The 13,849-nt window shown below is 33.9% G+C and overlaps 1 protein-coding gene across 2 annotated transcripts in view; it reads left to right on the plus strand.

Annotated features, from left to right (window-relative positions):
* Window positions 1-11,472, plus strand: part of LOC106878106 (uncharacterized) — a 16,978-nt gene extending 5,506 nt beyond the window's left edge. For both annotated transcript variants that reach the window (XM_014927217.2, XM_014927218.2), the window contains exons 2-6: window positions 3,010-4,576; window positions 4,898-5,130; window positions 5,479-5,694; window positions 6,678-6,744; window positions 7,591-11,472. In XM_014927217.2, coding sequence (XP_014782703.1) covers window positions 3,055-4,576; window positions 4,898-5,130; window positions 5,479-5,694; window positions 6,678-6,744; window positions 7,591-8,654 — 3,102 coding nt within the window. In that variant the 5' untranslated portion in view covers window positions 3,010-3,054 and the 3' untranslated portion in view covers window positions 8,655-11,472. The remainder of the gene's footprint in view (window positions 1-3,009; window positions 4,577-4,897; window positions 5,131-5,478; window positions 5,695-6,677; window positions 6,745-7,590) is intronic.
* Window positions 11,473-13,849: the final 2,377 nt, after the last annotated feature.

Here is a 13,849-nt window from a genome sequence, read left to right on the forward strand (position 1 = left end):
TATATATATATATATATATATATATATATATATATATATGTATATATATATATATATATGTACACACACATATATGCATATACATACATACATACATAAAGAGAAATGTAAAGTATCCTGTCAGTTATCTTTCAATTATCATTTTTTTTCTTTACTATTCGATTTACCATTATTGGTAGTTTACACAAAATCCTATCGATTTCCTATTGATTCCTCTTGGAATTGTCTCAGTACTTTCTAAATTTATGCTAGCAGAATGTTGTGCAGTAGAAAAAAATATATATATTTAATTGTTTCTATATATTCATCTCCTGCACGACAACCCCCGTCCACCACTACTGTCTCACGTCTCCAATCATTCTTTTGAATTCAGAACTCGTGTATATGTGTGTATAAAATATGTATGTGTGTGTGTATGTATACATATATATGTATATATACACTCACATATGCACACATGTATACATCAACACATTTGTGTTTGTATGTACATATGAAATACTTTATTCATATATTTATCTGATGGTGTGTGTGTACGTGTGTCAATCGATAATGATGTGAGGTTGTGTCAGTACAGTGCACAGTCCCTTCTTCCATCCAAACATAATACTATCTCGCTGGACAGATTACTTGATAGAAAGATTTGAAGGAATGGATAGAGAGAGAGAAAAAAACGCAGCTCTAACGAGAGAGAGTGAGAGAGAATTGGCATCAGGTGCGACAACACAGAGATATAGATAGTGGTCGTTTGAATAATTAATCATGCTTCTAATAAGACAACCTCTTAAACTCTTGTTTCTGCACCATCTTCCATTAGAAATTATTCCGTCTTTTACTGGATATTATAAACTTGAAGAGATATTTTGCTGTGTATTTTTGTGTTTTTGAGTTGCTTTTTCTTCCGATTTTTTTTTCGGTTTGTTGTTTTCTTTTGAAAACTTCAGTAAAGAAGTTTCTTAATATTTTTTAGCAAGAACTTTTTTTTCGAAAGTGTTGATTACACCCACCACCTCCTTTTAGACAATAGAAATTGAAATAAATATACCAAGTTTAAAAAACCGTCAATGGTTCTGAATTTAATTTATAGAGATAAAAAGAATTTTATCTTTTTTCTTTCGTGTCGGATTTATTATTTCTTGTCGTATCTCGTATTTTGTGGACAATTAAGTTTTGATATTGTTTTATATTTTATGGAAAATTGATTTAATTTTTTTTTCGAATAAAAATGGGGAGAATCAATAAAAAATAGTAATAAAATCGCAATAAAACGATGATTAAAAAAAAAGCAATTTTCCCGCCTCTGTACTTGTTAACCTTTTCTTCTTCAGTTTGCCAACACTCGAATTCTGGCGTGTTAAGTAGCTAGATGTAACTACGATAGATCACGATCCTATTTGAGGTCGTTAAGAATTTATCTGGGGTTCGTCATGCCGCCCATATTTTAATAATGGTGGCAACAGAACCTTCGTCTTAGACATAGTCGTTATTATGATCAATATTTTGTAATTTTTCGTTCAATAATTTGTCACAAAGAAGGTCTTGTATATATGCAAGTAATGTCATATTAACTTCTGAAGAACTGAAAAAAGATTCATCAGAAATACATAATCGGGAATATTTTTGATTGAAGATAATTTTTTTTGTTAGGGTGATGTTACTAATGAATATTTCAATCACATTGATAATCAATATTATTAGTAGCTTGGCTTTTGAATGTTTTGACTAAATTCGACACCAATTAAAAGTTGTTTTTAATTGCAAACTGCTGTATCATATTGTGGTGTTAATTCATTTCTTGTGAGCATGATAATTTTAGTTGGTGTTACTTTGAAATGGGGTTCCTCTGAAGGATGTCTGGAGTAATGTAACATGATGTGGAACTCAGAGATCAGGGAGTCTCTCTAGCTCGAACTGCAACTTCTCCGCATTGAGATATCATAATGCCAGTACTAATGGACATGTGAGTAACATGTTGCAGGAAAGAATCACAAGATAGATTCTTCAAGAAGACACTTGCCCAAGGTGCCATAGTCTCAGTTGGTGAAGGCACATGGATTACTGGTTAGGACACAGCACTCATGATCATGAAATTGTGGTTTTGATTCAAAGACCAGGCGATGCATTGTGTTCTTGAGCAAAACCCTTCATTTCACATTGCTTCAGTTCGCTCACTTGGCTAAAGTGAGTAATCTGGCATCCCATTCAATGCAGAATGTATGCTGCACCATGGAAACCACCAGTTCTATGAGTCTATACAACTGATGAAGGATCTTTATCATATCTGATCTTGTAGTCTCAGTTGATCACGCCTGGGAATCTAGCTAGAAACTATAATGACAGTTGCTTCTGATATGACCTTATGGAGAAGGTGCCTGAGGACTCTATCGCCACAATCCTCCCAGGAATAGTGGGCAGAAGATAATACATGATTAACTCTAAACAACGTGAATAAATAAGCAGTACATTAGACAGAGTAACTTGAATGTTAAAGGGTTAAATATCAGAAGATAAACTGCAATATGCAAGCAGTAGATAAAACCCATATTTAAATCAATTGAACTTTAATTTAAAAGCAAAGTTTTAATTATCATACCTTCTATTTTGGACAGAGTTTACGCATGTAGACAAAAACCCTATTTAGACTCCATGTGTTTTATCCTTAGCATAGAAAAATTAATACCTTCCCCTTCTACACTAATCTCAGTGAGGTAGCATGGGTTTTGGTTGCCCTCAGTAGTAGCCAAATTGGTTGCCTCCTGCCTACTTAAATGTAACATACCTTCTACTATGGCAAACACACATATATAAAGTGGCTACCCTGTGCAGTCAGCACACTCTATGCCATACCATTGATTAATCTGATGGTTCATTAAAGTATACGAATGGTTCTGCATTAAAATAGTTAATGGTTTGTCCTGTCATGTAATTAATTTAACTCACATGTAATCAACTTAACACACGTTTTTGTATAAAATCATAAATAATTTTGAAATCACTTTTTCTTTTCAGACGAGAAAACTGATTTGAATTTCAAGGGGAAGATTAAAATTAAAAATGGATGACAATACAAAAGTAATGTTGAAGCTGGCTACTTTCTTAGCTCAGCAGAACAACTCTCGGGTCAACAATACAGGAAACCAAAATCCTCTTACTGAATTGGCTACCCAACTATTGATGAATAGCACTAGTGAAACCCTTGCCATACCAACATCTCTGCAATCTCACCCAGCAAAACAACTGCCGTCTCATCAACCAGACAACAGCACCTCTAGCATGTTTCAAACACAAGCTGCACCAGTGCCTATCTCTCAGAACACTTCATCAAATCACATGAATAATACTTACAGTGTAAATGCTTCATCACTTCAAGGGAACATCACAAATACAAAGAGTTCAGTTCCTAGGGCTAATGAGATGATGTCACTGAACAATACTTCAAACAAAGACATGATTCCAGTAGCATCCCCAATCAACAGAGATTCTTTTAATGTAATGTCCCCTGTTATGGATCAAGAAAACTTCTCTCCTATTAACAGAGACAATTTCCCCATCAGCAGGGATACATTTAACGTGACAACTGCCAACTCTTATCCTATCAACTCACCTATGAATCATGACACATTCACCACAGCTTCTTCTGTCAACCGAGATTCCTTTACAATGTCATCTGCAGTCAACAGGGACTCCTATCCTGCAACATCATCTGGAAATTCACTGTCATCATCCCCAGCGACTAACCGGGAAATGTTAACTGTAATGCCGCCAGTAAATAGAGACACATTTTCTGCTGCTTCTCCTGTCAACCGAGAAACATATCCCAATAATCCTGCTATGAATAGAGACACCTTTAATGTCAACCGAGACAACATGAGTGGGAATTGTCCTGAGACAAGAGATTCATTTTCTTCAGATTGCTCTGCTACTAGAGTCTCCTTTAGTATAACATCACCAAGAAATCGAGAAAATTACACAAATACTCCAGTTATTGGTCGAGACTCGTATTCTGTAACCTCCCCAGTTAATAGTGACTCTTATGGATCTGGGATGCCAACAAGCCATGAGTCTTACCCAGTCAGTTCTCCTTCTAACCGAATTTCTGAAGATTCTGCTATGAACTCTTTGAATATGATGCGAGGAGATATCTCCAGAAATACAGCTTTAACAAGAGTTCCTGATGAGATGAATATGAACCAAATGGAGGATATGGTTGTCACTGGTGGGAGTAGTAACGGTAGTAGTATTAACAGCGGTTTGGGCTCAATCAACAGTTCAATGTCATGCAACATGTCTTCCATGAATTCTTCTTCCAATGAAGTGCATATAAACTCTTCAAATAATTGTGCCTATTACAAGCGACCTATACAAGGAGAAAAGGGACGATCGTATCCTCAGCCAGTCATACTTCGATCGCGACCTCGTCCTGTTAAGGAGAGGTCTAAAAGAGGTCCCAAAGAGAAGGATTATTTCCGAACTGCTTTCTTTTGTCTACCAAATGTGACAGCTCGACTACCACGCTTTACGTCCTCTGATCCTCGTGAGCAAGACCTTGTCCTTGATTATCAGAAACAAGGTTATGGTAAGAAATGTTTTTCTTTCATATTCTTTTAATTAATGCATCCTCCCCTCTCAAAAAATTCCTTGTCTTGCAAGTTACTTGGTGACCCTGCCAGTGCTGGTGCCAAATAAAAAGCATCCAGTCCAGAGTGTGAAGTGGTTGGCATTCGGAAGGGCATCTGGATGTAAAATCCATGCCAAAACAGATACAGTAGCTGAGGGTAGTTTTTCTAGTTTGGTGTAGTCTCCTACCTGTAGCATGGAAAATGAATGTTGTTGTTGTTGTTGATGATGATGATGGTGATGGTGATCACTTGATCTAAATTAATTTTTCCTTTCACAGGTTTTCCAGCAAAAGACTACTTTGAAGGCAAACCTCAGAAGACTTATATTCGTCTCAGTCATGATGAAGAAAGTTTCCGTTGCTTTCTGTTAAGTATTTATCCGAAACTTGAGGGAAAGTATTATGAACTTTATAGAATTGATCGGCAGAGAAATTTGGTTCGCATTGAAGCTAAGACCCCCCGTGGTATCAAGAATGCTAAATACCAAGGAACGATCATCATTTTGCCCTACGTAAGTCTGCAAAGTCAAACTATTTGTATTTGTATTTCATTTAACAGCATTAATACACTGGAGAAAGGTATGAACATCATGCAGTCTCTTTATGAAAGTGTTTTATTCTTCTCCATGTTTCAGTCATTTGAGTGTGGCCATGCTGGAGCACCACGTTGAAGGGTTTTAGTCGAACGAATCAACCCTCAGGACTTATTTCTTAAGCCTAGTTACTTATTCTATTGGTCTTTATTTGCCAAACCACTAAGCAATTTAATCTTTTTTTATAAACTAAATTATAAATTAAACTTTCTTACTCTTTAATTTAATTTCTTCTTTTGTGTTTTTCTTTTAATTTTTTTTATTTAGCCTGAAGCTTCAAATCCACCATCAGCTATTGTGCACAACCCAAGTAGTATTGGAGACTTACCTGTCCAGCTATGCAATGATTCCATGGAAAATATTAATGAAAACAATGAATGTGAAGAAGAAAACATGATACCATCACCAAGTGTCTGTGGTTCCACGCCCCAGCAATCTCCTTTCATGCCACCAAACCATGAAGTAGCTACATATGATCATAAGGTAACTATCCTTAATATAAATTATCATTGATTGAATTGGCAGAATTGATTAAGTTTCAGATTGAGTTAGTAATATCCATTTACACTGTAAGTTGAAATCTCATCATGTTTGTCTTGCATTTCAACCTTGCAGAGCTTTTATCCTGTTAGTCCTCAATACCTAATCTTGTGGTGCTACTAACAGACTTTCTGTCTCCCTTTTCAGCCTTCCTTTCTGCAACCATGACTAAATGTCTCACTATTACTATTTTCTACAATTATGTTTGAAAATCTGCTAAAGTTGGCTTTGCTTTTCATCCTTTCAAGATACAATAAGTACTGGTTGAGTGCTGGGGTTGACGTAAACAACTAACTAGTGCCTTCTCTGCAAATTACAGTCCTTGTGCCTATCATAGAAAGGACTACTACTACTACTACTAATAATAATAATAATAATAATAATAATAAATAAAAAATAATAATAATCAGGCATAGGACCTGAAATTAGGGGGAGAGGGTAGTTGATTACATTGACCCCAGTACTCAACTGGTACTTAATTTATCGACCGCTGAAAGGATGAAAGGCAAAGTCAACCTCAGCGGAATACTACTACTACTACTACTACTACTAATAATAATAATAATAATAATTTCTACAACAAATACTAAATGAAATAAGATAGCAAAATGGCAGCAAGTTTGAAGTCTGCTATTCCAAGAATACACAAGAAACAACAGAATCAACTGTATCCTGCTACTCCTATTAATTTGTGGCTCCCTGTCACATTATTAAGCAGAAAGAAAATCATGCCAAACTAAATATCTTGATAGTATTTAATTTTGTACATCTACATTCTGAGTTCAAATCCTGCCATGTCAACTTTGTATTTGGGTTCATTCAATTGGTTATACTCCTCTACAAATTTATGGCTCTAAGTCAGTAACAGGAGTAGAGAGGAAGAGATGAATAAAGTATTAATTTATTCCATGTTTTCTACTTCAAAGGAATCCTACGAGTTATCACCTCCATCTCCAGAACGTGATATTAAACCATTTCAAAGATTTGATTCTGGTATGTATCTGTTAATCATCCTGACACCTTTTTTTTTGCCACTTTTGAAGACGATGAATTTCAGAATATCACATTATCTTTTTGAGAATTAGTCCTAAGCAGTACTTATCCTATCAATCTCTTTTGACAAACTAAGCTACTAGGACATAAACAAACCAACACCAGTTGTCAAGTGGTTGTGGGGAAAGACACACCGTTGGATGTCATTCATATATGTATATGACACACATCATCATCGTTGTTAATGTTCATATTCCATACTGGCATGGGTTGGATGGTTTGACAGGAGTTCACAAGCTGCTGCAGAGCTGCACCAGGCTCCAGTTGTCTGTTTTGGTGCCACATAAAAAGCCCCATGTTGATGTCACATCTAAAGCACCCATGCTGGTGCCATATATAAAGAACTGGTTCTAGTTCCTCATAAAAAGCACCCAGTACACTTTGTAAAGTGGGTTGGCATTAGGAAAGGCATCCAGCTGTAGAAACCATGCCAAGACACACTCATATACTCATATATATATATATATATATATATATATATTCAGTGGGCTTCAACATAGTTTCTGCCAGCCAAATTCACTCACAAGGTTATAGTAGAAGACACTTGTTCAAGGTACCAGGCACTGGGACTGAACCTGAAACCACCCAGTCGGAAAGCAAGCTTCTTAACCACACAGCATACCTTTAAATTTTTTTTTTTTATATCTTGGTTGTTATTGTCAGGCTTTTGCTTTATACTCTTGCACTAGTTCCATTTATTTTCCATTCTCTGATTGATTTAATATTTAGATGTTCCATTTGTATCTAATATCAAATTTTAATTTCTCTTATTTTCTTTTTGCACAGAAAATTCTGAATTATTTCAAAGAATTTCCCTCATAAAGCAAACTCTTTCTGAAACGAGAAACTTGAAGATGGATAAAAGATCTATTGTTGGAAATCTGTTGGAGTTGTATCGTGCTGAGCATACCATCTGTAACTATGACATCCGAGTCACATTTAATAATGACCCCAATCTCACTTTATCGAATGATCCATCATTTCAAACCCGTCACATGTTCTGCATATTCTGGAAGAAAATTTTCAACAATAATTTTGTCGGAAATGAAGAATACTATCCAGTCATAAGTCCCGAGGCTGAAGACGATATGTTTGAAATTCTCGGCCGCATTCTCGCTCATGGATTAATATTATGTAACTATTGGCCTATCCAGTTTGCTGTAGCATCAGCCACCTACATGCTCTGTCAAGGCTGCTCTGATGAGCTCATTTTGAAATCATTCACCAATTGCCTCAGTGGATTTGATCAGAGGATTGTCATGTCAGCCCTAAAGGAATCTCGTTCCCAAATTGGAGAACCAACTTTCTCTTCCACTCTAGAAACCAATTTATCAGCATTTCTATGGACTAACGGTTGTCAAATAGACCGACCTGGTCAGCTTCCTGGTATTTTGTTAAGCATAGCCAGAAGTTTTCTTATATACCAACCATACTGGGCACTTGTGAAGCTGAAGAAAGGAATGGAACACTGCAGCAATAAAGTATTCAAAGATTGTTCTGAAAGTGATGTTGAAAACTTATACAAAACATTAACACCTGAAGCATCTCAAATTTGCAAATTAATCAAGTATGAGTTTAGTCAAGAAGAATCTCACCTGGAAATTGAGAAAACATTACAGACTTACTTAGAAAAATTACTTTGGGAAATGTCATTAGTTGAACTTGCAAACTTGTTACAATTGTGGACTGGTGTGAACTGCTTGTCACAACAAACATTGTTTGTGAAATTTGTGAACACTTCAGATCAGTTACTGTTTCAGAATTATAAATCTCTGCTTCGGATCCCTCGCAAAATACAGACATTTAAAGAATTTACAGATTCCATTCAATTACTTCTGGATGGAACATGATAAATTCTGTTTGAATGAGGGAGAAAAAGATTACCTATTCATTTATATACATACACACATACATATACATATATATATATATATACACATGTTTATTTTCTCCTTTCATAGATTTTTCTTTATTAGAAATGAAGATAAATCTCAGCTATTTTTGTTGTCTTCTTTTATTTAAAAAAGGTTGGTCTGATTGTTGTTATCAATATGAAAGTTGCCAGATGTAAACCGATAATTTAAATTACAATTATTTTTGAATTGTAACCTTTCAAATTCCCTTTGAATAATTCAAAAGGAAAGAGGTCCGTAAACTAGTTCCACACTAAGACATCAACTGAAAATGCATGTACTCCATCTACCACATTCACTATGACCTTATATGTATAAACCATTATCACCACCATCATCATCATCATCATATATAAAACAGTAATAATCTGCAAAGAAACATTAGGTTGTCTCAAAATGCTTAAGGAACCAGCAACAGATTGGATGCTTTATAGGATCTAGTTTGGTACCCATCAAAGCTCAAATCGTTCCTTCCATCTATACTTAATAAAACAACCAATCAGTATTTATGTACTTCTTACTCACAAAGTCCTTATGCTTAATCAGAGGAGATCATAATTTTGATCATTCATAATTGTTTTAATTTCAATACTCTCTCTCTCTCATGTTTCTCTCCATCTACAGCAATCAAATCATTGCATCAACTGTACAGAGATGTAAGATGTCCACCAGCACAACAAACATCATACTCTGTAGCCAAGTGTATAACACATTTTCAAATTTCAGCTTTCTGTTTAAAAGCCATTTCACCAGATACAAAACCACTACTGAGCAATAATGCACAATTTTCATCATCTTTTTTTTTTTACTTTTCCTAAGAATATAGATTTTCTGAGTTTATTCATAATAAGCCAATATACATACATATACCAGGACACAATATTGGTTGTAATATAACCACTAAGTCAACATTGTTTGTAATACCACTGCTAGTTCAGTAATACAACTAATTTGTTCAATTTTTGCTAAAATTGACTCCACTTTCCATCCTTCTTGGGGAGGGTTTATAAAATAAGCACAAGTCATATATTAAAATCAAATCAGTTTCCTCCTGTCTTTCTAAAAAGTATTGTGCCTTGTTGAAAGAAATTGATAATTCAGATAGAAGTGGATATAATCATCATCATCATTTAATGTTCACTTTTCCATGCTTGCATAGGTCAGACGAAATTTCGCTGAGACAGACTTTCTATGTCAGATGCCCCTCCTGTCACCTGTTTCTAATCAATAATATATACATGGAAATCCACGCCACCATCTCTTCAGTTATCTGGCCATTGAAAATTCCTATGAAAATGACCGTTAAACAAAGGGAAATTACTGTGTGGTTGACCGTTATTAAGACAAAAGAGCTATATACACACATTAAATTAATTATATATATGTATATTATTATATAAAGGGATCAAGGGTTAAACTCCTTTTCGCCTTGATCCCTTAATGTAATTACATACATATATAATTATTAATGTATAAATCACCTATAAATTTTTATTGTATGCTGACTACCTGATAAAAATTATTAACGTGATTTTATCCTTATATTCTATTCTAGTATGAACTAATATATATATATATATATACATACATATACACACACATATATATATATATATATATATATTATTATTATATGCATTTATTTTTCTCCTAGTTAATTAACTCGGACAAAATATATATATACATACATACATACACACACACACACACATATATATATATATATGAGTGGTCTTTAAGGTTTGATATCAAAAGAATAAAAGAAATTGATGGAATTTCAGATGAAAAATATTTTGGCACATTTTATTTTCAATACATTCTTGCAGCCAACAGCATACACACATCTTTAGTCACTGATAAAACAAACAATAGTTTTATATATACATAAATTTGATGTGGATAAGGCTATATCACAATTCTGTGGTGATTCATGATTATAACAGACCATTAACTTTGTCAAACAATAAGATAATAAGATATCTGTTTGGCAGCTGAAGAAGACCTTTAATATACATATACATACATACATACATATATATATATATATATATACACACACACGAATGCTGTACAGTGGCCAGATTATGATAGGGGATATTTGGGTGGTATAATTAAGAATTATTTTTTCCGTTTTGCTATTGTTGATTGATTCTGGGCTATATATTACCTCTGTGCAGCTGCTCAAGCTGGCTGTAATTGCAGTCAAATCTGCTAACAACCACACCTATCTTAAAGACCAACAAAAATTCTTATCGATCTGAGGTAATCACACACTCTAGACTTTAAGCAACTCAAAATGGGCCCACAGGCATATGGTGTAGTGGTTAAGAGCGCGGGCTACTAACCCCAAGATTCCGAGTTCGATTCCAAGCAGTGATTTGAATAATAATAATAATAACAACATCGAAAATACTTAAGGAATGAGAACTCAGGTTCAAAATTTCCTCAAGACACCTGATGAAGGCTGGAGAGTATAACAGCCGAAACGTTGTGTTAACAACAAACAAGCTGAGGACAAATATCCGTCAAATGTAAATAATGTAAAGCAAAAACATTCAACAAAACAACACATATAAGAAGAAAAAAAATCATCCTTAATTACCTCCGAAATATTCCTTGTGACAATCAAGCTGATAGCAATATGACTTCTAAAAAAATTCCTTCATGAGACAAACGGATGGTTAACATGAATTTTACGACCGTGAAAATAAATTGTCTTAAAAATAATGAAAATAAATTGCGATGGAAACCAGAAGTGATGACACTGACTTCCCATAATTTCATGTAAACAATGTATGTATAACCAATGTTTAGAACATACATATATTTAGGTAATCTTTCTATGAGAAACATGTGAAGTGAAAATATTTCGGTAATCACTCGCTTTTAGTCTCAGAACTGTCAAACCGTAAATTTTTTTATTTCTTTAATTATTTTTTTTCCAGCTGAATGGCTTATGTTTATATATTTTTGTGTATATATGTGTGTGTTTATGCGGAAGTATGTATGTATGTATATTTGTGTACCTAAGTATATGTATTAATATAACATGAAAACCGAACATATATCTAATATAAGATGAAAACAGTCATACTTCTGTGTTGTTCGCTGTTAGGTATAGTAAATCGGAACGGTGTAGCTCAGCTGCTATTTCTGAAATACTAGAAGGTACCATACATGTAGGTATCTGTTGACATAGTATATCACTTCCGGTTTGTATCACAATTTACTTTCACGACCGCAAAATGTATGTTGACCCAAATTGATTATGAGCAAGTTTGACGAAGTGAAAGTAACACATTATACAGGGTGTCCACAAAGTCTGGGTACATGGGGATTAACACATACTTTAAGAAATTATTATTTTTTTATATTTAATCGTTTATGTTATTTTATTTACTCCATGTACACACATGGGGATTAACACATACTTGAAGAAATTATTTCTTATATTTAATTTTTTATATTATGATTTTATTTACACCATGTACCCAGACTTTGTGGACACCCTGTAGAAAAGGGTATGTTCAAGGTTTGAAAATCTACGGGTTTCATTCAATATCAGTCACACAATATACATAGCTCCCCTTTAATCACAGAGTATATTTTCCAATACCGACATGGATGATAAACAACTTGTACGCTATCACAAGTTTACAGAAATATTTTTCCATATTCAGGCAGTATCTCGTCTCTACACAGCATACGAACATGCTCAAACTTGATTAACTTATTTTGCTGATTGCAGAAAGACACACCGCAAGTTTCTTTTGAATATGGGTTATGTATTAATCTTACTCAACTTTAGTGTGGAGGTCATTGAAGAAAATGGATCTGTGGCGAAGAGTAAGCTTTCTATTTAAATTCGGGAAAACTTCATTAGGTAATGGTAATGAAAGTGATTTTCGTCAGATTATTATTGTGTACGTGAACTATGAGAGTTATATAAATAAAAGATGGCGTAATTCTGGTTTAAGAACTTCAAATAAGACCTCATTTTTTTTTTAGAATTTTCAGAAAATGTTTGCAAATTTGTATTCTACACACGGGAATTTATACGATTATGAACGAAGATATATATTTTTTTTAGTTTTTTAAAATCTACTCCCACCTCCATAAATCCTAAAATTTTCACTCTTTTTCGAATTTTTAAAAAAATCAGAGTTTAAAAATACGGACAGTCCGAATGTTTTTGCTTAAATCCCAGCAATAGACCATTAAATGTGTTTATGGGGAGAAAAATATCTGTACATGTCAGAGGAACTAGGGAACGAGGAAGTTACCAGGTGGTCGTGAGATGTGTTAAAAGTAACTAATTCGCCCTAAGATCATACGCAATTTTTTTGTTTTTTTCATAATCGCCTGAATTCCCGTGTGCAAAACACAGATTCGCAAAACTTCCTGAAAATTCCAAAAAATAAGTCACATACCATCATCAACAGCTCGACCAAAGATTGAGCAAAGTGTCAATACCCAACAAAAGTTGGTGGAATTGCATAACCTAATATATTCTATAATCACAATCGACACGTCAGTTTTTTTATTTAAGAGGTTTTGTTAATTACCATATTTACTCGCTTATAGGTCACACCCTAGTTTTTTTGTTTTTCATTTAAAAATCAAAATTCTGTTACTTATATACAAATAAAGGTTAATATCTAGATCCGCACGGTACGTTACTTTGGCGATCTAAAAATACAGAACAAAAATATACAAATAATGAAAGTTAAATAAATCATAAGAACCACTTCATAAAAGTGATCTTGACATTTAGAATCTTAAAAACAACTACATACATATTTTATTTACTTCTGCGTGAGTAAATCGACGACTTAAATGGAATTAAGTATCCGAACAAAGCAAAAATTAGTATCTACAATTAACGATTTTGTTCACCAATTGCTAATTAATTAAATTACATTGTTTTAGAATTGTTAATTTTTAAAAAAATGAATAATTTAAATGCTTTTCCACCTTCGGATGTTTCAAATTGTTTACAAATGATATTAACTTAATGGCCGAAAAGAGAAAAAACTTGAGGAGAGTTATTTTTAAATCCAAATGTCAAGATCGCACAACACTATTCTTTTGTTCGGGTTGGATTAAAGCAAAAAAAAAAAAAAAGAAGCAAG

The sequence above is a fragment of the Octopus bimaculoides genome, chromosome 19 (assembly GCF_001194135.2).
Source record: "Octopus bimaculoides isolate UCB-OBI-ISO-001 chromosome 19, ASM119413v2, whole genome shotgun sequence".
Lineage (NCBI taxonomy): Eukaryota > Metazoa > Mollusca > Cephalopoda > Octopoda > Octopodidae > Octopus > Octopus bimaculoides.